The 21,714-nt window shown below is 39.1% G+C and overlaps 1 protein-coding gene across 6 annotated transcripts in view; it reads left to right on the forward strand.

Moving 5' to 3' along the window:
- LOC114026382 (SLAM family member 5-like) overlaps nt 1-21,714 on the forward strand; it is a 73,355-nt gene that overhangs the window by 41,187 nt on the left and 10,454 nt on the right. For 4 of the 6 annotated variants that reach the window (XM_027840070.1, XM_027840072.1, XM_027840075.1 and 1 more), the window contains 3 exons: nt 15,969-16,316; nt 17,443-17,712; nt 19,018-19,083. In XM_027840070.1, the coding sequence (XP_027695871.1) occupies nt 15,969-16,316; nt 17,443-17,712; nt 19,018-19,083 (684 nt within the window). The remainder of the gene's footprint in view (nt 1-15,968; nt 16,317-17,442; nt 17,713-19,017; nt 19,084-21,714) is intronic. The other 2 variants (XM_027840071.1, XM_027840073.1) reach the window with 1 other exon arrangement.

Consider the following 21,714-nt stretch of genomic DNA (forward strand, 5'->3'; position numbering starts at 1 on the left):
AATATCAAATGGCTTAGTTCTCCACCCACAGACCCAGGGTGATATGAACCACCCCTCCATCTTCCCTATCCACTCCATTCCTTACCCACCACTCTTCTCCCTCCACCGTCTCCTCCATTATGTCTCTATTATTAATTTATTACAATTCTCCTTCCAATTTCTCCCTCCTCTATTCTCCCTTCTTCTCCCTCTCCTTCATCCTTTCTTCCTCTATCCTTCATCCATTCTCCCCTTCTTTCACCTTCCCACCACTCTTCCTGAAACTCTATCTTCCCTTCTTCTTCATCATCTTCCCTATTTCCACCATTCTTCCTCCCAAATTTTTGGAGTAGATGGAAAATAAATTCATTTTAGGAAAAAAAATGCTAGGTATCCACACACTAAGGATTACATTGAACTCATTATTAGCCACCCTAACGCAGGGAAGCATGTGTACAACTAATAACAAACTGCGAATAACTGCATGTCCTATTTTCTGGTTTGATGAAGCTTATTTGATTTCCCCCTACAGTAGGAGGCTTCCCTTTCTAATTCTCTTTAGTTCAGGATAGAAATTCCTTAATACTAGTCTAGGAACACCTGGATTGAAGTCTCATCTCGAATATTTTTTACCCATATAACTTTAGGCAGCCTACCACTTCTGTGAACCGTAGACCCTTTGTCTGTAATAAATCATTTCACAAGGCTATCATAAGAATTGAATGAGACATTGAACATATGGTCCAGGAACTGAGAAATACAAGGCTGAGAATAAGAAGCTGAGAAACAAGGGGTCTTCCAAGAACTTAGCTGAATCTTGAATCTTGTGCTCAACATGAAGGCTGCAGTAGAGAATGAGAAACTCCACTTATTAGCTGTGTGACCTGTGGCAAACCACTTAACCTCTTTCAAGTTTCCATTTTCTCATCTGTATGGTGATAATAATAGTATCTACTTCACAGAATTGTGCAAATGAAGAGATGAAAAGTGCTTTGTAAACCTTAAAGCTCTATATAAATGCTAACCATTATTTTCATTTTACTGATGGCCATTATTAACAACCAAGGAATACTTGTTCTTGTGATACCTTCATTTTTCTTAGCAATCTCCTTAAACATACAATGAGCTAATTCCACTGAGCCATAAGGAATACCTTCCTGATCTTATTATTGAAAGGACTGGTAACTATGCAGTCAAAAGACCATGGAGTATCGGAGTCCCAAATCAAGCCATCCAAATCTCCCAAGGTTCCCTTCTCTCTGCATTGGCCTTTCCTCACCTCTACTACAAGGTCAACCATGAGGTTTTAAATCAATTCTACTAATAATAATCAAAAGTTCTAGGGACAGACCTGACTAGACATTCTAATGATTAAGTTGCAGAAGTGGAATGAAATGAGACACTTGGAGACCCCATAAAATTTAACAAAGGAACTTTTACTCAACAAGAATATAGTAAGGATATTCAGCAAAAATAGTTGTTTTTCTATTGGGCATAGTGCCTTTCAATTCTGCATTTGTTATAATGGCACACTCAGTCAGAAAAGTGTGTTCATTCAAAATGGAGTGTGAAATCCATCAATCCTGAACAGCTCAAACTACTTGTATCCTAGAGTTTTATGCCATAAGCAACTTCAAAGCTATAGCTACAGGCAGGTAGGTGGCACAGTGGATAGAGTACTGGCCCTGAGGTCAGGAGGACCTGAGTTCAAATCCAGACTCAGACCAAACACTTGACACTTACTAGCTGTGTGACCCTGAGCAAGTCATTTAACCCTAATTGCCTAAAAAAAAAAAGCTATATCAACCATTTGCACCTTAGTCCTTTGTACCAATTCAGTCTCAGGAAACATTTTGTTGCTTTTTTAAAGGAAAAAATGAGTTTAGATGTTTTAAATTCTTTTAAAACTCTATTTAAATTCTTCCAGGGGTCACACATGGAAGGCACAACCATAGGGAATATGTATGGCCAGTGAACATGAATAAAGGTGTGCACAACAGGTGGACATGTGCTTGAGGCAAACAAATGAAGGTGGCATGATGGATAGTGTACTGGAATCAGAAAGAAATGAGTATTTCCTACCTCAAATATTTGCTGACTGTTTGACGCTTATAGGCAAGTCACTTAAAATTTTCAGCCTCAGTTTTCACATATGTAAAATGGGAATAATTTCACCAACTTCACAAGATTGTTATGAGAATCAAATGAAATAATATATGTAAAGCCTTTTGAAAACTAAAGCACTATGTAAATGCTGACTATCAATAAACCTATTATTATAGAAATATATGTGGTCAGAGCAATTCCATCTCCAACACTACATAGTTGCTGATGTGTTTCTGTGATGTAATTGCACTGTTCTTTGCTTCTCTCTCATCTGAAAATCACATGCCTACAACTGGCCATGTTGTTTCTCCTGAAACATTTTTGCTCTCCATCAGATTATCTCTGCTAGACATCTCTTGCAGTCTTGCAGGCATCCAGCTCCCCTCTGCTAGCCTTCAGCTATTTAGCTTCTTTAAGACCCATCTATTGCCCTCTACTATCACCTATTGGTGAATAATAGTTAGAATGCCTTTCCCTAGTAGGGAGAGCTATACCTCTTTCGGTGCATAACCAAGAGCTATGTACTACCCCATCTAGCCAGGCAGCCAACAATAACAGCAGCAAAAACAACAGCAAAACCCAACTAAATCCATTCTCTTGTCAACCTCCCTCCCAGTGCTAACTTGAGATCTTTGGTCTCAGACACATATGTGACTTGGCGTTAGATTATCATTTTAACTCCTGTAAAATCCCTGATTTCAAATCAATATCCCCAAACTCCCTGGGGACTCCAGCCTAAATACTTGCAGGAGCCATGTGATTACTAGGGAGATAAGGTTCCTTTCCTAACCAAGATCCTTTGGGATTGGTATGGAAATGAAGCTTAGGTAAAAAAAGAAAAGAAAAGAAAAGGCTCATTGAAAGAACCAAGGCCATTAGTCCCTATGCCAGCTTCCCATTCCTTCCTTTATTTCTCATGACAAAGGCCAGTGACTTGTATGCTGCATTTCAGTCAACACAAATCTCACTGGTTAATAGATATTTCTTGAATTGAATTTATATCTGTAAAATGAGAAGATTGGCAATACGATTTCTAAGATCTCCTCTAGTTCAAAGTCCTATAATACTATTATTCCCATGCTTACCTTGGTCAAAATGGGTTCCCATTCCCTAAGTTATTAGAGTCAGTACAGTATGGTACAATGTAAGAGGACCAAGATTTAAATCCTGCTTCTTTCATTTGTGGTAAGTGTGAGACCTTGTATAACTCACTTAATCTCTCAGGGACTGAGTTTCCTCCTTTATAAAGCGAGGGCTTGAAGGCCCCTTCCAACTCTAGACTTATGATCTAGACCAGTGGTTCCCATTTAGTGGTTAGAGCTTGGAAGCTCATGAAACTAGTCCAACTAATCCAGAGGTTTGCACTAAAAATTATTTAATAGTGTGTTAAGCAGTAAATAATTGCTTGATTTTGTCATAAATATATATTTTTCTCTGGAACCACATGCACGTGCACATTCAAAGCTTTATATGTTTGTTTCTGCAGCAATTCCAATAGTAAGTATGTGAGATCTTGTCAGATTACCTCTTTGAATTCTTACAGAATGCCTCGCATAAAATATCTATAATTATTTTATAAATAATATTTTATAATTTTCTATTTCTAGAGTTTTTGTAATTATAGGTAGGATACAATTTTAGATGTTACAATTTTAGATTTTAACATAATTATACAATATACATTTTAATTTGGATCTTTTGGGGGTAAAAGTTAATCACTGTAGTTACTATAAGCACTTAATGAATAAATCTAAAATAACATTTAAGCAGTATATTAAATTGCCCCAGGATAACAATACATTTAACACAACATATTTTTGTTGTTGTTGTTGTTGAAAGGGGTTCACAAAACAAAAACAAAAAACTATGAACTAAACTATAGACAGGAATGGAGCTTCTGATTAGTGAGGGAAAGCCATTGTAGGACTGAATATGTTATGGATAATCTACAAAGTAAATAATCCACACGTAATAATAATGGTGATGATAACTAGCCTTTCTATAGCACTTACTATGTGCCAGATACTACACTAATTGCTTTACAAATATTATCTCATTTGATCATTGCAACTAGCCTTGAAGTTTTAACCTATTCTAACGGGAAGGTCAATCGGCATAGAGAATTATGCCCTACTCTACCCACCTTGGGACTTGAGTGAAAAAAAAGTTGTGACTAAGGGACTTGGGGGACAACCATTTCCCTACCTATTATGAGTTGAATGACTGGGACACTGGCAGTAGGCAGATAAGGAGAGGATATAGTAAAGGAAGCATGTGTGAATCCCTATCCTATTCCACAATGGGAAATTGTGGGGTAACGGAAAGAGGAAAGGGAAGTTTAAGGGAATTGAGATCAGAATATCACAAGCCAATTCTATTTGTTTAATGGGAAAAATTGAAATCAGAATATCACATGCCAATTCTATTTGTTTAGTGGGAAAGCCAATGGTCATCTGGCTATGGAGAAAGGAGGAAGCCATGAATCCTCAGAAACTCTGTGTGGCCAGCAGAATCAGGCTTGACTTCACTACTGCTTTTTGGACAAAAGCAGAGTTTCAGTCAACCAGAAGTGAAGTACACAACACAGCTAAGACTCCTCAGGCCATAGCAATCCCAGGAAAAGATTCACCAACCAGTAAGCAGTCCCCAACAGAGTCCTAAACTGATCTCCCTGCATCTCATTTTGCAAGCTCAAATCCATTCTTCGGGGCTGCTGGACTAACTTCCAAAAGTTACTGCTTTGACTCCTCTGCTCGAAAATATTTGATGTTTTTTTATCAACTATGTCATGATATCCAAATTGCTTAACCTAGCCCTGAAGTCTCTCCTTCCCCCACTATCTGTACCTACCTTCCTAGCCTTGTCAGCCACCTCTGCTTGGCACAATAATAATTCACATATATCACTTTAAATTAAGCATCTTCCCTACAACCCTGTGGGGCAGATATTCTTAATTTTTATCTTTGTTTTAAAAAAAGAAGAAACCAAGGCTCAGAGAGGTTGAATGACCTGCCTAAGGTCATGCAGATAATAATCATCAGAGTCAGAATTCAGACTCTGGTGTGTTCACTCAAAGGCCAGGATTCTAAGTTGTGCCAATGAGGTCTCCTCCACTCACGCCACATTAGTCTCCTCACTGACATGTTACCACACCTCCTGCTTTCCTATCTCTTTTGTCCCAATCATTCTCTACCAAATATCCCTTCCCATATCCTCATGACTTGTTTTTTATTTTTCAATAACAGATATTTTAAGCTAATTTGTCCTGCCCACTATCCCTCCTTTCCCCCAGATTGAGCAAATTATTTTTTTTTAATCTCACAATACAAATCTACACAGTCCAGCAAAAGAAATTCGTACGTTAGCCATGTCCAAAAAAGTATGTCTCCTGCATTCATCACCTCTCTTTCAGGATATGAGTGGCATGTTTCATTTTAATTCTTTGGATTCATGATTTATCTTTGTGTCAATTAGGGTTCTAAAGCTTTCAAAAATTGTTTTTCTTTATAATGTTGTTGTTGTATAAAATGTTCTAGTTCTACTTATTTTACTTTGCTTCAGTTCATTTGTCCCAGTTTCTTCAGAAACTCTCCATTTCATCATCTGTTATGGTATAATAATTTAGCACAGTTTATTTAGTCATTCCTCAATAAGAGAATGCTTTTATCAGAAATTTACTACAAAGCTTTTTTCCCCATTTACCTGTTTCCCTTCTAATTTTTACTACATTAAATTTGTTTGTGCAAAATCACTTCAATTTTATATAATCATTGTTTATAATTTTGTTGTCTACTGTCCAAAATCGTCCGTTTTATCTAGTGTGATCCTCTCTATAACTTGTTTAGTCATGAACTCTTTCCCCATAAATCCAAAAAGTAATTTCTTACTTGTTCTTTAATTTGTTTACAATGTGACTTTTTATATCTAGGTCATGTATCCATTTGGAGTTTATCTTGATATATAATGTAAGGTATTTGTTCACATCTAATTTCTGCCAGACTTCTGTCCAGTTTTCCCAGTTTTTTTCTTAATCAGAGAGGGAGTCCTCCCCCCACCCCCAAAGAACTGGGATATTGAGGTCTGTCAAACACTATGCCACTGTGTTTGTTTGCTTCTATATGATGTATACCTAATCTCTTCCAATGATTAACTTCATCCTCTCAGTTTTTCCAAATCCTGCCCCTACTGCAATGTCCAACTCAAGTTCAACTTCCTTCATGAAGTATTCTTTGACTACCCCACTCTACAGAGATTGCTCCCTTCCTATTCAAAAGTGATGGGGCACTTACTGTCCCACCTCTCTGGCTGTATTAGAGTGTTTTATTGTGCTCTTCTGTGTCTCTGGATCATCTCTGGCTAGATTAGAGGTTCTTAATATTTCTTGTGTCATAGATCTCTTTGGCAGTCTCAGAATGGACTCCTCAGAATGATATTCTTGAGTGCATTAAATAAATTACATAGGATTACAATTGAAGCCAATTATATCAAAATATAGTTATCAAAACTTTTAAAGTCAAGTTCATGGACCTCAGGCTAAGAACCCCTGAGTTAGACTCTCAAATCCTCAAGGACAGGGACCATGCCACTGTGGTCTGCCTGAAACTTAGTACCTTAATAGTACCTCAATTAATCAGTATTTACTTATTAGATGGCACATTGATCTGGAGTCCTTGTTTATTGATATAGTCCCTTCTACAAACAGCATGAAAAGCCCAAAATTGTACTTGAAACCAATTCAATCACCTCGTGGAAAGGGTTTGACAGGGAATGTACTGAATGAATGAAGAGCCAACCTTTCAAAGTGTTCCTGTGATCATGTTTTAGTGGGGGGAGGGGATTCTAGTCCCCAAAACCAACCCAAAGAGAAGGCCAAGAATGGCCCTGGTAATATGTGTCAAATGGCCCCAACACCTAGAGTCTTGAGTCAACTCTACTACTGGAGTCTTGAGGATAACAAAACATCCCCACTGTCCAAAATGAGCCCTCAACTCTCCAGTTTTCCTTGACCTTTCCCTCAGGCTCTTCCCAATGCCTAGAATATCTTCTTTTCCCTCTTCATCAGGTGAATAATAACCCATCCTTTAAAGTCCAACTCAAATATTTTCCTTGATCCCACTAGTTAGTAATAACTTTAATCCCTAGAACTCCCCTCCCCAAATTCTTTGTTTTGCCTCTCTCTAGTGTTTTTATCATGTAATGCCATGTATTATAGTTATCTGAATTGGTTTCTAACCATTACCCTCCCCCAAAAGATGGTGAGCCCTGTGAAGGTAGGGACTATTGGGGTGCTGGAGCCCAACTTTTCTGAGTCCAAGACTGGTACTTACTCCTCTTCACTTTGTTATTTCCACCCAGGAATCTCCTAAAAGCATCTGAATGCAAAGTGACCCTGATAATCCCATCTCCATTTGTATCTAAACTTAGGCTCTATCAAAATTCCTAGTGTGGTGTTCTACAAACACTGTAGAAAATTAATAAATGTTTATGACCATATTGTTTCAATAACCTCCAGAGGCAGTCACAGCCATCGCTTGGAGCCACAGTAGTAGACACAGCAGCAAATGTTTTCCTCTCCCTACCACTTCAGTACTGCCACTGCCCTCCTCTCCTCCTCACCTCTACCCACACTCCTCCCACTCAAAGAGAAACCTGCATCACTTCCTGGCTAAATTGTTCTCATTTTTTGCTGAGGTCCCCAAGATGTAGGCGATAATGGAGACTTCAGAGTACAGAAATCCACTATCTCAGCTGCTACTGCTGCTACTGCCCTATCACAAAAGCAGGTCACAACTTTATCAGATGAGTCACACACACACACACACACACACACACACACACACACACACACATCCTCCCAGTGTTTTCAAGGAGGGGGCCAGAACAACTAGCAACACAGAGGTCCACCAGCCAACCTATAAATCTCACGTCCTCTCTATCTCCTGATCCCAAAGCTACACAAAGTATAGGGGTAAAGGTGTTAGGGTGGGGACTTGGGAGAGTAATCAAGGGCTAAAAATTCTGTTCAATTTTTAAAACAGATGCTGGGGATACAAAGGCATTAAAAAAAAAGGAAATGAGTTTGGCTAAGTAGGCTTCACAATAGCCTAATTCAAAGGGATTCACACTGTTTAGGAGACAACATGAATAGTGGAAGGAGTGCTTTGTTCTTTCCTAAGTTCTATTCTTGGGAAGGAGGGGTCACAGAGCTCACATTGATAACCTTATCATTATAATAGCTAACATATAGGTTGCAAAGTTCTTTGCATATATTATCTCATTTGATTTGATCTTCACAGAAGCCTTGTGAGGTTGTTGTTCAAGTTATTTCAGTCATGTCTGACTCTGTGACCCAATTTAGGGTTTTCTTGACACAGATACTGGAATTATTTGCCATTTCCTTCTCTAGCTTGTTTTAGAGGTGAGGAAACTAAAGCAAACAGGGTTAAGTGACATGCCCAGGGTCTTACAGTTACTAAGGCTCTGAAGCCAGATTTGAATTCAGGAAAATGAGTCTTTCTGATTGTGGCACTCTATCCACTGCACCACCTAGGTGCACTTGTTAAGTATGTGCCATATTATACTTTTCTACAGATGAGAAAACTGAGGCTGAAAGTGATTAAGTGATTTTTTGCAGGGACATGCAGTTAGCAAGTGTCTGGGACAGGATTAAAACTCGGGTTTTCTTCTCTCTACTGTGCCACTTAGCTTCCTGTATGCAGGGAAAGGATCTGATCAGCCATGAGAGTGATGGTAAGTTATTGCTGGATCACTGCTATAGGTTGGTCATTATGCCTTCCCTGGCAATGGAGACCAAGAAATTTTGCAATAAAGAGACTGAGTCACTGGGGGTAAAGTTAGTAATATAGATAGTAAGGCTAAAAAGGTCAAGATTCAAGCAACTTATGAGTGGAACTCTGAGAAGGGCTCATGTGGAGAGAAATCCTTCTTGGTAGAAATCTTCGAGGTGTCTACCGGTTATGAAGTCACATCCTGCTGGGTTTTCAACATGTCTTGTGCTTTTTGTTTGGAGTTTCCAGGTCCAGGGACTAACAGTATACATCCTAAATGCCTAGCACCAAGGGTCAGAGCAGAAGCCAGTTAAAGTTCTCCAAACCTTGGTCAAGTTTAGTCATTCTAAATAATTGCTCACTCAAGGCCCCAGTTGCCTAGTAAATTGGCCATCTTAGTGCAGACCAGATAGTGGATCTTCCAACAGATCCAATAGTCCTTGCTCTCAAGAAGTTTGCATTCTAGAGGGACAGATTGACAGCATGTAAAGCTTCTGCGGTGTTAGCCTATGATACAGCAGCCACAGGGCAAGAATGGAAGTTAGGTGAGGAATGTTCAAGTTTCAGCCAGTCTTCTCAACCAGTTCAAATGGCACAAGATATTCCTTGCGCAAGACACTCCATCTCCCAACTCTGTGCATTTCTTCTTGGTTATCCTCCATACTTGTAATGCTCTCTCTCTTCATTTTGGCCTCTTGACTTCCCCGGTTTCCTTCAAGTCCCAACTAAATCCCACCTTCTACAAGAAGCCTGTTCCAATTCTCTTTAATTTTAGTGCCTCCCTTCTGCTTTTTATTTCTGACTTATACTGCATATAGTTAGTTCATTTGTATGTAGTTGTTCACATGTTGTATCTTCCATTAGATTGTGAACTCCTTGTGGGCAGGCATGGTCTTTTTTCCTTTCTTTGTATCTCCAAAATAGAGTACAATGTCTAGCACATAGCAAGTGCTTAATAAATGGTTATTGCCTGATGAGTAGAAAACAGCTAATTCTTTGTTGCTCCCTGTCCCCATCCTCATGGTCCATACATATAATTAATAATAATAATAACTAATATATAGTGATTTAAAGTATGCAAAGTGCTTTACAAATATTATTTTATTTGATCCTCATAATAACCTTGAGAGGTAGATGCTATTACTATCCCCTTTTTAGATAATGATAGTGAGATAGAGGTTAAGTGATTTACCTAGGGTCATGCAGCCACTAAGTACCTGAGACTGGATTTGAACTCAAGTTTGTCCTACTCTAAGTTCAACACTCTATGTACTAGGCCATCTAGCTGCTCTAATACATAGTAGTATGTGGATATATTAGGGATTTGTGACTTGTTTTGCTGCCTCTGTCTAACCTTAATGTTTCTTTTAATGTAGCAGTGGGGGGGGGGATAAACATGCTACTCATATTCTTTGGAGTTATGGGGCAATAAGGTGCAATAAAAGAAGAAGCAGGAATCCTATCTTCCTTTTGGATGGTTCAGGTTTCCTGGTTTACAGTTTCTCTACCAACATTTTAAATATCATCCAAGTCTAGAGGTCTGACTTTCATGATCTGCTATTCTCATCCTATCCATTAGAATCATGGAAGTTTATAGTGATATGTCCTTCACTTTTCCCATATTATTCCCCATCTCCTGTATGCTGAATTGTTAAGGTCTCCATGTGTTTTATCTTATTTCCAATAGAAGGCTATCAATGATCCTACAAGTAACTCACAGGTCTGATAAGTGTTGGAAGTCTCCACCACCATGATTGTGGGACCCCAATGGCTTCATTCATACTGCCTTTATACTATGACCCACACCAAGAATAATGGAAAAACCAAATACATGTGACTGTTCAGAGACTTTCCTTGAAATTTCCAGTCTCTGTCCTTGGAAGTCCTAGAGACCACAAATCTCAAGAATCCACAGTTCCATTCCAAGCTTTAAAGATGCACAAGCCAATGACATATATTTGATTCACCAACTCATATTCATCCATGTGCTTTTATCAGCTGGCCATTAATTCTATGGCCTTTTGGCTGTCAGACCACTCCCAGAACTTGTTCAAAAATACTCTGACATATTGCAATATACTCTGTAGCACTAAAACTATGGATATCCCTATATACCTCTACTCCTTAGGAAGAGCCCCTTCCATACCTGGTGTTTTCATTTCTCTCCTTTGCTCTCTGGAGTCAATCACCTATAGAAATACAAAACCTTTTTATTCTAGTTCTTGACTGTGGACAAAGAAAGCCATCTATATATCAGTGTTAATGTCATCTGGCACCCTTAATGATGGTACCAGTTGAACGAATAACATGAAGAGAAACAGCCCTGTGCTTACAATGCCTTGATGGACCTAGCTTCTTCTTTCCCCTATGTTAAGTTCTATCATGCCATATATCTCAAATACCTCTAGTAGCTAAGAATCCAAGCCATTCAAGTTGACATAAGAGTCCTTAAGGATGTAGATTCCAACCAATTCCTTTTAGCTACCAAACTGCCCAAATAAAGACATCTGGACTTTTTATATTGACTGGCCACAGCATGCTTTTTGTCTCTATGTTCTCCAGATCTACAAAATCAGGGAGCTGTGGTACCATCTCCTCTGAACCACCAATACTGGGGCCACCATTCCCTTTGAGAAGCTTTGAACCTCAGCCTTGGAATCACTTCTCTTTGCCTGGCCAGTGAGGTGCAGACCCAAACAAGTCAGGATACCTGTGTATTAATCAAAGGGATAGCATTAATTCTGAAGATGCTACAAGTATTGCCCCAGGTGAATTTCTTCTCCTTTCACTTGGTTCAATCTCTGAACCTGAATTTCTCCAAAATTAAGTCTGCTGCCATGTGGGAGATAATTAGGAAGTTCTAAAAGAAAGAAAGAAAACATTCATTTGTTAAACATCCACTATGTGCCAGGAATTGCATTAAGTACTCTGCAAATATTACCTTATTTGATCCTCAAAACATCCCTGGGAGGTAGGCACTGTAATTATCTCCATTTTACAATTGAGTAAACTGAGGCAGTCAGGGGTTGTGACTTGCCCAGGTCACACAGCTAGCAAGTCTGAGGTTAGATTTGAACTCAGGTCTTCCTGACTCCAGGCCCATTATTCTATCCACTGATTCACCTAGTTGCCTTGGAGTACTGGGTACCATCTTGTGGCATCTTGGAATTTTCTACTTCGTTTTCCTTTTGCATTCAGTTTGCCCTTTACCAAGCATTAATGAAAGTGTGGAAAGAAGAGAAAAGTAAATCAAAAGCCATTACTGGCCTGAATGAGATAAAGGAATTGAGTTGGATTTATTTTTGGATATGCAGTAAAAATACTGATTTGCCATGAACATATGGAAACAACATAGTATTTTGGAATGAAATGTGCATTTTTACACTAAGGGAATGTAACACTGTAGAATAATAATTCTGTGCTGCAGAAACATTAGAAGGACATGTTAATTGTGGTATACTATAAAAAATATCAAGGTAGAATACTAATTGATAGTAATCATTGTCATGGAATATGAATGGGAATCATCTAATAATCTTGTCCAGTGGATTTTTGGACGGCTACTAGGATACCTATTATCCATAGCTGGAATTTTCACATGCAGACAGACAGACAGACAGACAGACAGACAGATGGACAGACACACACATACACACACACTCCTTTTTTGTCTCCTCTATAAGATTTAAGTGAGGAAATATAGGGATCAGACAAGAGACATCACAATGAAGGGCATGAGGATCCTCTAGCAGAAGATGAGGTGATCTGACATAATAGAAAGGACGCTGGATTTGAAGTGTTGGGATGAGATGATCTCTAAGGCTACTGGTTTTAGCTCTCAATCTATAATCCTCTGAGTCCTGATTTTATCACTTATTTATTGTATAATCTTAAGCAAGCCTCTTACCTCCCAGAGGTTCAATTTCCTAATCTGTCAAATGGGGCTAATACTACTTATACTGTTTCCTGTACAGAGTTATTATGGGAAAAGTGCTTTGTAAAGATTAAAGCTAAACAAACAGGAGCTATGGTTGCCTTTCTTTGCATCCTTACAGTGTAAGGACTTAGTACAGTATAAGCATTTAATAAATGTCTGCTGACTCACTGAAATGGAAGTTCAGACATTCAGAAAGTTATCCTAGGTTTGCACAACCAGGGGCAGAGCCCTTGAATAAAAAAGTAGTATAAGAAAAATGAATACTAAGTTTCAGCTCTCCTAGGGAGGGTCCTGGGCTTTTCATCTCTTTTTGAAACGTTCTTATTTGTCACTTTCCATCCTCCTGAGGTAGAGTACTTCACCAGGGGATCCCTCATCTGGAAGATCCCTAGATAATAAGGCCAGTCGTCAGTGCTAGGCCTGTAGGTGTCTGTGAGCTGCAAATGGAGACTTAAGGCAAGGATGCAAAGAAGGCAGCAAAGCAAATACTAGGTAGACTCCAGACAGGCTTTGTAACCTCCTGTCTCTCCTCTTCTTTCACGCCACTGCCAGATTAATCTTCCTTCTATATAAATCTATTCATTCCTCTACCACAAAATCTGCAGTGGTTCCCTATTGCCTTCAAAGTAAAGGTCTGTCTCCTCTGGGTGGCATTTAAGACATCCATAGTTTGGTACCACTTTATATGTCCAGTCTCATTTCATATCATTCCCCTCTACCTAATATAAATTCCAATCAAAATAGACTATTTGCTGTTGTCCACATAGATCCCATACTCTGCCATCTCAATGACTTTCTTTATATAATTCTCTATTCCTTGGAATTCTTTTCTATCTCCATTAAATTCTATCCTCTCCATAAAACTCTCCTTGATATGTATTCCCTGTAAGGATTCTTCCCCACTCCAGTAAGGAAACTCCATCAACCAATGCAGAGAAGCAATTATTCTGAGAACTAAAATTGAAGTGAGTTGTATGAGGCACAAAGTGTTTAAGTGGCTTACCCAGGATCATACATGAAGTATCAGAGGTAGATGGTGAATCCAGGTTCTCCTGACCCCAAGGCTAGCCTTCTTTTCATTGTATCAGGCTGTGTCTCTCATAACTAGAGGGTTAAGTCTTTATAAGTACGTAGAACTGGAGCCAAAAAAAGATCTCAGAGGCCATCTACTCAACACATCTGAATTAGCAATTAACTTATGGAATTATTAAATTGATTTATTATGACCCAGATAAAAAGGGAGGAAATCTCCTAGAAGAGAACATGAGATTCAGCTATCCCCCCTTGCTTTCTACCCAGGAATTTACTACACCTAGCTCTTTCAGGTAAGGGCAGCTATGAATAGTTTATAGTTTCAGTCCTGGTATTCCCGATTTATGAGCAAGGGAATGGGACTCTCAGAGGGTCCCTCTGGGTCAAGGTTGGGGTAGGTACATCTGGTTGGTTATTTTTCTGGATACTCACAAGGAAAGACCACAATGGCAGCAAGCAGGAAGTAATGCTTCAATCATACTTTAGTAAGGCACAGAGAGAACAGAAAGAAATAGCACAGAAAGTAGAGACAGATGGTATAGGCATGCAGAATGAGATGGTGGAGGGAAGAAGGCAATGTAGGGAAGAAAATGGTGAGGAAGAGAGGTATAGAGAGTCAGTTACACAACCACACATCAGAGTTGGAAGCACTAAGGCAGCATGGACCCATAGCAGACAGAGAAGTACCTAGGGTGGAGGGATGGTGTAAGAGTTTATGGTCTCATTTTAATAGGAATTTGGTGGTAGAAGATGGATTAACTCTTATCCCGGTCACCTTATGGTTAGTTCATTAACATATACACATCATCTCAAAGTTATTAGCAACACTTGAGGATTAGTTCATTGGTATAACACTTTGCTGGTGTTGTGCTAATCTTACTGCACATATTTGGAGCTTGGCTGAGGCTTACAGATGATAAGCAGTTAGCAAAACCAAGAGTCACTTACTAAGACCTAGCTGTTTTCCCCTAATTTAGCACAACATCTTGGGATGTGGCCTTAGTTAAATTACAAGACAGATTCCAGTGGTTCCTATACTTCTTAATTTATGAGACAGTTTGCAAGTAACTGTTATGTTCCCTTAATTAATGGGACAGCCTGTAAGTGACTTGTAGTTTCCTTTTGCAATCTTACATCCTACTATTGTCAACTTATACTACCTATAATGTTACAGTACTAGCTAAAAAGAAAGGGTGGTCAGGGTGGGCATAACAAGAAACAATTTTAACACAGACCCTCATTTTACAAATGAAGAAACTTAAGCTCAAGGAGGTTAAGTGACTTGCCCAATATCATAGAAGCAGTAGGGATCAGAAGTGGAATTTGAACCTAAGTCCTCTGACTCCAGAATCTATCTTCCTTCCACTCTTCATGACTCTCAAAACTTACCAACTGCCTGATGGGGACATAAACCCAAAATCCTGAAATAGGTCTACTGTCTCAGATAGCTGGGCAGTTGGATGAATCCAATTGTGGACGTATCTATAAAGTGAGCAATAACACCCAAATTTGTGTGGCAAATATAGAGAGAGAGTACTGGAAGGGGAATCAGGAAAGTGGGAATTCAAAGTCTACTTTTGAAGCTTACTACCTGTAGTAAACTGAACAATCCACTTAATGACTCTGAATTTCAACCACTCCCCAGGATTTATCTATTCAATTATAGATAGCCTGTGCCCGAGTTGATAGAAGGAATTCCCACACCAACAAATATGCACTGTGTTTGATATACTGATACCATGTAAATTTTCACATAGAAAATCCTTAGAATCCCCTACACTGAAAGTATTCTTGGAGAAGGGAGGTTAGAGCGTGATTCCACAAAAGGGTGCCTCCTCAAGGAATTAAATGAGGTTGGACTAAGAAAAATCACAAATATCAGAGTTCATATAATAAAACCTATACCCAAATAAATTCCTAGTACAACTCTCCCCAAAAGTTCTTATCAAATCTCTATTTGAAGAGCTCCAATGATTGGGGGACTCATTGTCTTCCAAGGCTCCTCATTTACTTTTATAATGGTGTCTATAGGACTTATCCCAAATCCTGGGCTGTGGTGCTAAGGGAATGCTATGGAATAGGAATCAAGTTTAATTGCTTTTACAGTTTCCCTTTTGCTTCTACAGAGCCAAGAGCTTCCAGAGAGAATGATGCCCCAGTAATGGTGACAGGGATTCTGGGAGAGTCAGCTATTCTACCCACAGAAATACCAAATGGATATAAACTTGAGAACATTAACTGGGCCTCCCGTACATCTGTTGCTCTTGTGCAACCAGAAGGACAATCTGTCAAGATCATTACAACCCATCAAAATTATAGGGATCGACTGAATGTCCCACCCAATACATATAACTTGAAGATTAGCCCCCTGAAGATGGAGGATGCTGGATCCTACAGAGCTGACATAAATCTTCAGAATCCTACAACTTCTACCACCTTCACCGTCACCAAGAACTATACCCTGCATGTCTACAGTAAGACTATAGTAGTGGACTCTTACAATATTTGGGCTGAGAGACCAAAGAGGTCCTCTAGTCCAAACCCTCATTTTTCATCCAAGGAAACTGAGGCCCAGAGAAGTGAGGTGATTTGCCTAAGGTCACATGCATAGTACCAAAACTAGAAAAGAAATGGGATTTCCTGATTTAGTTTTGTCTTGTTCCACTGGGTTATTTTCCAACTTATTTTTCAAAAGAATACTAAAGTTTTCAATCAAGTATTCCCTGGACCTTTCAGTGACTATTAGTCAAAAACCTCAGCACTATACTAGAAAGTCTGAGGGGAAAAGAGGGCTGGGAAGGACATGGATCTTGCCTTTGGCAGGTCCAGATTTTGCCCTTGTATCTCTCACTATAGGCTCTTTCCCATTTGCCTACAAACATGCTTGTGTCTCCCTAATCCTTAAAAAAAAAAAACAAAAAAACAAACCTTTCCTTAACCCTTGTCATTCATCCAGCTACCTTCCCATTAGTTTCCTACCATCCACTGCTAAACTCTTGAAAAATGCTGCCTATACCCAATGGCTCTTCTTCCATACTACTCACCTTCTCAATCCTTTATAAAATAGCCCAAGCTCCAATGACTCTATGGAAACTGTCCTCTCTAAAGTTTTCAAGGACCTTATAAATGCCAAATTCCATGGGGTTTTTTTTCAGTCTTCTTCCTCCTTGAAATCTCTGCAACATATCATGTTGTTGATCATTTCTATGATCCTAAAATTTCCTCTCACTGAATACTTTCTTTTCCCTTGATTTAAAAATCTGCATATTTTCTCAGTTTTCCTCTTACTTCTCTAAATGTTCCTTTTCTGTCGCCTTCAGTAACTCTCCTTATTATTCTTCACCTTTTAATGTGGGTGTTCTTCAAGGTTGTGTCCTTGGTTCTCTTCTGTTCCTGTACTTTTCCCACTTGGAATTACCACTTTGACGAAAATGACTCCAAAGTCTTCATCTGCTTGCCTTGTGTAAAGGTTACTTTGGCAAGAATGCTTCTCAAAACTGACTCCTAAAGAGATCAAAATTGGAAAAATTAAGAAAGTTTATAAAGAAGGTGGTTTCATTATAGACTCATTCTTATGCCTTATATTGTTCCATCCTTTAGGACGACTGGCACCACCAAAAATTACTTTGACTTTTGTAGCCTCTGAGAACAATACCTGTAACATCACTCTGACATGTTTCATGGAGGAGAAAGGAGAAGCTGTGAAGTACCAGTGGACTCCTCTGGGAGAACAAGCTGTTGAATCCAATGGGAAATCTAGTCTTTTCATCTTCCAAAGACCTGAGGATGCTCCCATAAATTACATCTGCACAGCCATAAACCCTGTCACCAACAATTCTCAATCCAAACTTGTTCAATATCCTTGTGCAGGTAATCATCTGTCCCTTCTTCCCAAAAGCCTCAGGAAACACCCTGAGCAGCTGTAGGAAATAGGCCCCAGAAGGTCTGGTCTTTACATGGGCAGTTTCAAGATAGAACCCAATGAAGATAGAAATCAAAATCAGGCAAGGTCACAAGCACTTTTCAGCTCAATTTTATTCAACAAATTTATTAAGGCCTACTAAAGACTGTGTTGTGTTACGTGCTGAAAAAATGAAGGCACAGTCTCACCCTCATGAAACATACATTCTAGTAGGGGTGATACTAATATGTATAATTATAATAATATTTTATTACAAGTACATTAAAGAGGTATAAAGAAAATTGCTCCCTAAAGTCTGAGTGGGAAGGCTATTTTTTATAGCTGGGTTGGGGAAGACTCCATTAAAGAGACAGAATTTGAACTAGTCTTTAAAGAATGGAAGTAAGAAGCACCGACCCTGAAGTCAGGAGGACCTGAGTTCAAATCCAGCCTCAGACCAAACACTTAACACTTACTAACTGTGTGACCTTGGGCAAGTCACTTAACCCCAATTGCCAAAAAAAAAAAGAATGCAAGTAAGGAATGAATTTATTACAGAGCTGATTTATTACAGTTCTTTAAAGCTTGCAAAATAATACTTTGCATATGTTATCACATTTGATCCTCACAACATAAGAGGATAAAGACTGAGGAAAGTAAGGCTAACAGACTTGCTCAAATCACATAATGAGTAATTAACCAAGCAGTATATTTTCAGTGAATACAATATGCAAGGCACTGTGTTATGCACATACAAAGAAATAGAAAAGTTGTTCCTGGCCTCAAAAAGTTTACTTTCTTTGGGGGAGATATAACATATGCAAATAAGTAAATAGAGAATATATAAAGGTAAGTGTAAAGTAGTGGTAGGGAGAAAGCACTAACAACTGGGAGAATCAAGGATTCGGAAAGAACTCCCATGGGCAACAGCACCCAATGTAAGCCTTCAAAGAAACTAGGAAATCCGAGATGGCTAGGAGAAGAGGGAAAGCATCCCAAGCATAGAGGACAGCTTATACAAAGGCACAGAGATGGAAATCTCAAGTTTGGGAAATAGCAAATAAGTCATTTTGGGGCTGAAATGTATATGAGAGGCAGTAATATAAGTCTATATAAGGTAAACTGAGTCAAATAATGAGGGACTTTAAATGTTAGACTAAAAATTTTGCATTTTATCCTAGGGAGGGTCTACTGAGAGCCACTGAAGGGGGTGAGGGTGGTGTGACATGGTCAGAGCCAGGGTATAGAAATATCACTTTGTTGACTGTGTTTAGGACGAATTGGAGAGGAGAGAAATTGGAAGGAGGGAGACGATTTTAAAAACTCTTACAAAAGTCCAGGTAAGAGGTAATAAGATCCTGAATGGGAGGGTGGCCATTTGAGTCCAAAGAAAAAGAAAAATATGAGAGATGTTGTGAAGATGGACTCTACAAGACTTTTCAAATGATTGGATATGGAGGAGTGAGAGAGAAGAACGAGGCAAAAATTCCTCTCAATTTGGAAACCTGAGTAGATGTTAGATTGATGGTGCCCTCAACAAAAATAGAGATGTCAGGATGAGGCATGGATTTAGAGATAATAATAATAATTTCTGTTTGGGAAATATCTGCCTAGGGGTAATACAGGTGATGTTCAACAGCAGTTGATGATATGGATCTAGAATTTAGGAAAGAGATAAAGATTAGGTGAGTCAATGGAGCTATAGGATGGAACAATACAAGGCTTAAGAGTGAGTCTATAAAGAAACCACCTTCTTTATAAGATAAAGGCTAGATCTTTATAAGATAAAGACTTGATCATCTGCATAAAAATTATAATTAAACTCATGGAAGCTGATATCACCAAGATAGAGCACATATAAGGGAAAGATAATAGGACCTGTGTCAGAGTCCTGGGGTACATCCATGCTTAGGGGATGGAACATTGATAATGAGGAATAGTCATGCAGAAAAGAGGAAAAACTTTGTTGGGGTGGGGGAGAACTAGTGAAACTCAAGTAGGAGAGAGAATCTAGGAAGAAGGGATGCTCAACAGTGTCAACCTCTGCAGAGAGATCAAACATAATGAAGACTGAAAAAAGCCCATTTTGTTTAGCAACTAAGAAGTCATTGGTAATCTTGGGGCGAGCAGCCTTTACTGAGTGGTTGAGTCAGAAACCAAACTGCAAGAGTTTATATAGTGAATAACTGATGAGTAAATACAAAGAGAGAATGCTATTTTTTAGTGGTAAAAGGGAGTAAAAATATAGGATGATAGCTAGAGGGGGTGGCAGGTTTGAATGAAGATTTTATAGTTATGGGAAGGAGCTTCATAAGTTTATAGGCAGCAAGGAAGGAGTTAGAGACTGAAGATTAGAAAAAGAGAAAAGGTGATGATGGGGCAAACTCCTGAAAGAGACCAGAGGGGAAAAGCTCAAGGACCCAAGTAGCCTGGTTGACCAAGGCAAAGAGAAGGGCCAAGTTATACTCTAATATTGAAACAAAAGAGGAGAGAATGGAGGATGATGTTGAGGATATTGAGGTGTAGAGTTAGAAAAAGAGGAAACTCATTATAGATAGCCCCTATTTTTCAGTAAAGTATGAGACAAAGACCCTTCCTGGGAGTGAGCAAGGGAGAATCATTTAGGTGGACTGAGGGAAGAAAAGGTTTGGAACAACCTTGTGGGGAATTAAATAGAGATTCACTAAGATAAGAGCAAAAAGCTTAGTGATCTACAATTAGAGCCCAATTGAGCTTAGATAACATAAATATGTAGTGGATGCACTCAGCACAGATGTGTGACTTCTTCCAGCAATATTTTGCAGCACTAGGAGTGGGGGGGGGGGGGGAGCAAAGCAGATGATGGAATTAACCCAGAGTCAGGTTTTGGAAAAGCAATAAGTGGTAAATAAGACAAGGTAGCATGGGATTAAAGGGTAAAGAACAGTGTAGGTCTGATAAGATTCATTATTTGGTCAAGGTTGTGAAGGTAGGAAAATTTGGCCAGAGTAAGAGTGGTGAGCTAGAAAATCAAAGACAGGCAAAATGACAGGAGTCCACAACAAGGATCAATAACACTTGTAAAATGAATGAAGTAGAAGGAGAGATGGAAGGATGAGAGCTTATGATCTGAGAGAAGAATTTCAGTACTCTGGGTCATGAAGATGGAGAATCTGTAAGTGATGATGACATCAAGGAATGAGTAGCTGAGATAGAATAAAGGGGGAGATCATAGAAGATGGGGAGGTCAAAGAACTGGGATGCTTGTCTGTTTGAAGTGATAGGAATACAGTGGTGAAGTCTCCAAGCACAAGCAAAGAGAGCTGTTAACTCCTTGAATGATGATGGAGAATGCCTTGGTGGCCATTAGATGACAGCAACCAGGATCTAGATAAGGTGAAATATCCAGACTGAATGAAGCTGAATGGAAAGGTTGCTGAGCAATGAAAGCAGAAAGAAGCTACAAAAATGGCTCAGAGAACCAAGAAGCATGCAAACTCCTTCCCTTCCTTTTTTCTGTTCTCTTTTGAGAGGAGTACAAGCTATAAAGTAGTTACAGATTAAAAGAACCTTAAGACTTAGGTTAAAAAGTAGGATTCACTGTGGAAAATTATACTAATTGTTTATGGGCTTCCATAATATTTTTTTGCATTTGTTTATGGGCTCCTGAGTTCTTTGTTCCTTCTGCATTTTCTGTGGGGTGAAATTAAGTCTACCCAATACCGGGACAGCTAGGTGGTATAGTGGATAGAGCACTGGGCTTGGAGCCAGGAAGATCTGAGTTCCAATCCGGCCTCAAACACTTACTAGCTGTGTGATGCTGGGCAAGTCACTTAGCCTCTATTTGCCCTAGTTTCTCATCTATAAAATAGGACACATATTGGAGAAAGAAATGGCAAACCACTCCACTATCATTTCCAAGAAAACCCCATGGACAGAAGTACAAGGGGTCACATAGAGTTGGACACAACTGAACAAATGAACAACAAATA

This window comes from Vombatus ursinus, unplaced genomic scaffold, assembly GCF_900497805.2.
Source record: "Vombatus ursinus unplaced genomic scaffold, bare-nosed wombat genome assembly UNPS02014838.1, whole genome shotgun sequence".
Lineage (NCBI taxonomy): Eukaryota > Metazoa > Chordata > Mammalia > Diprotodontia > Vombatidae > Vombatus > Vombatus ursinus.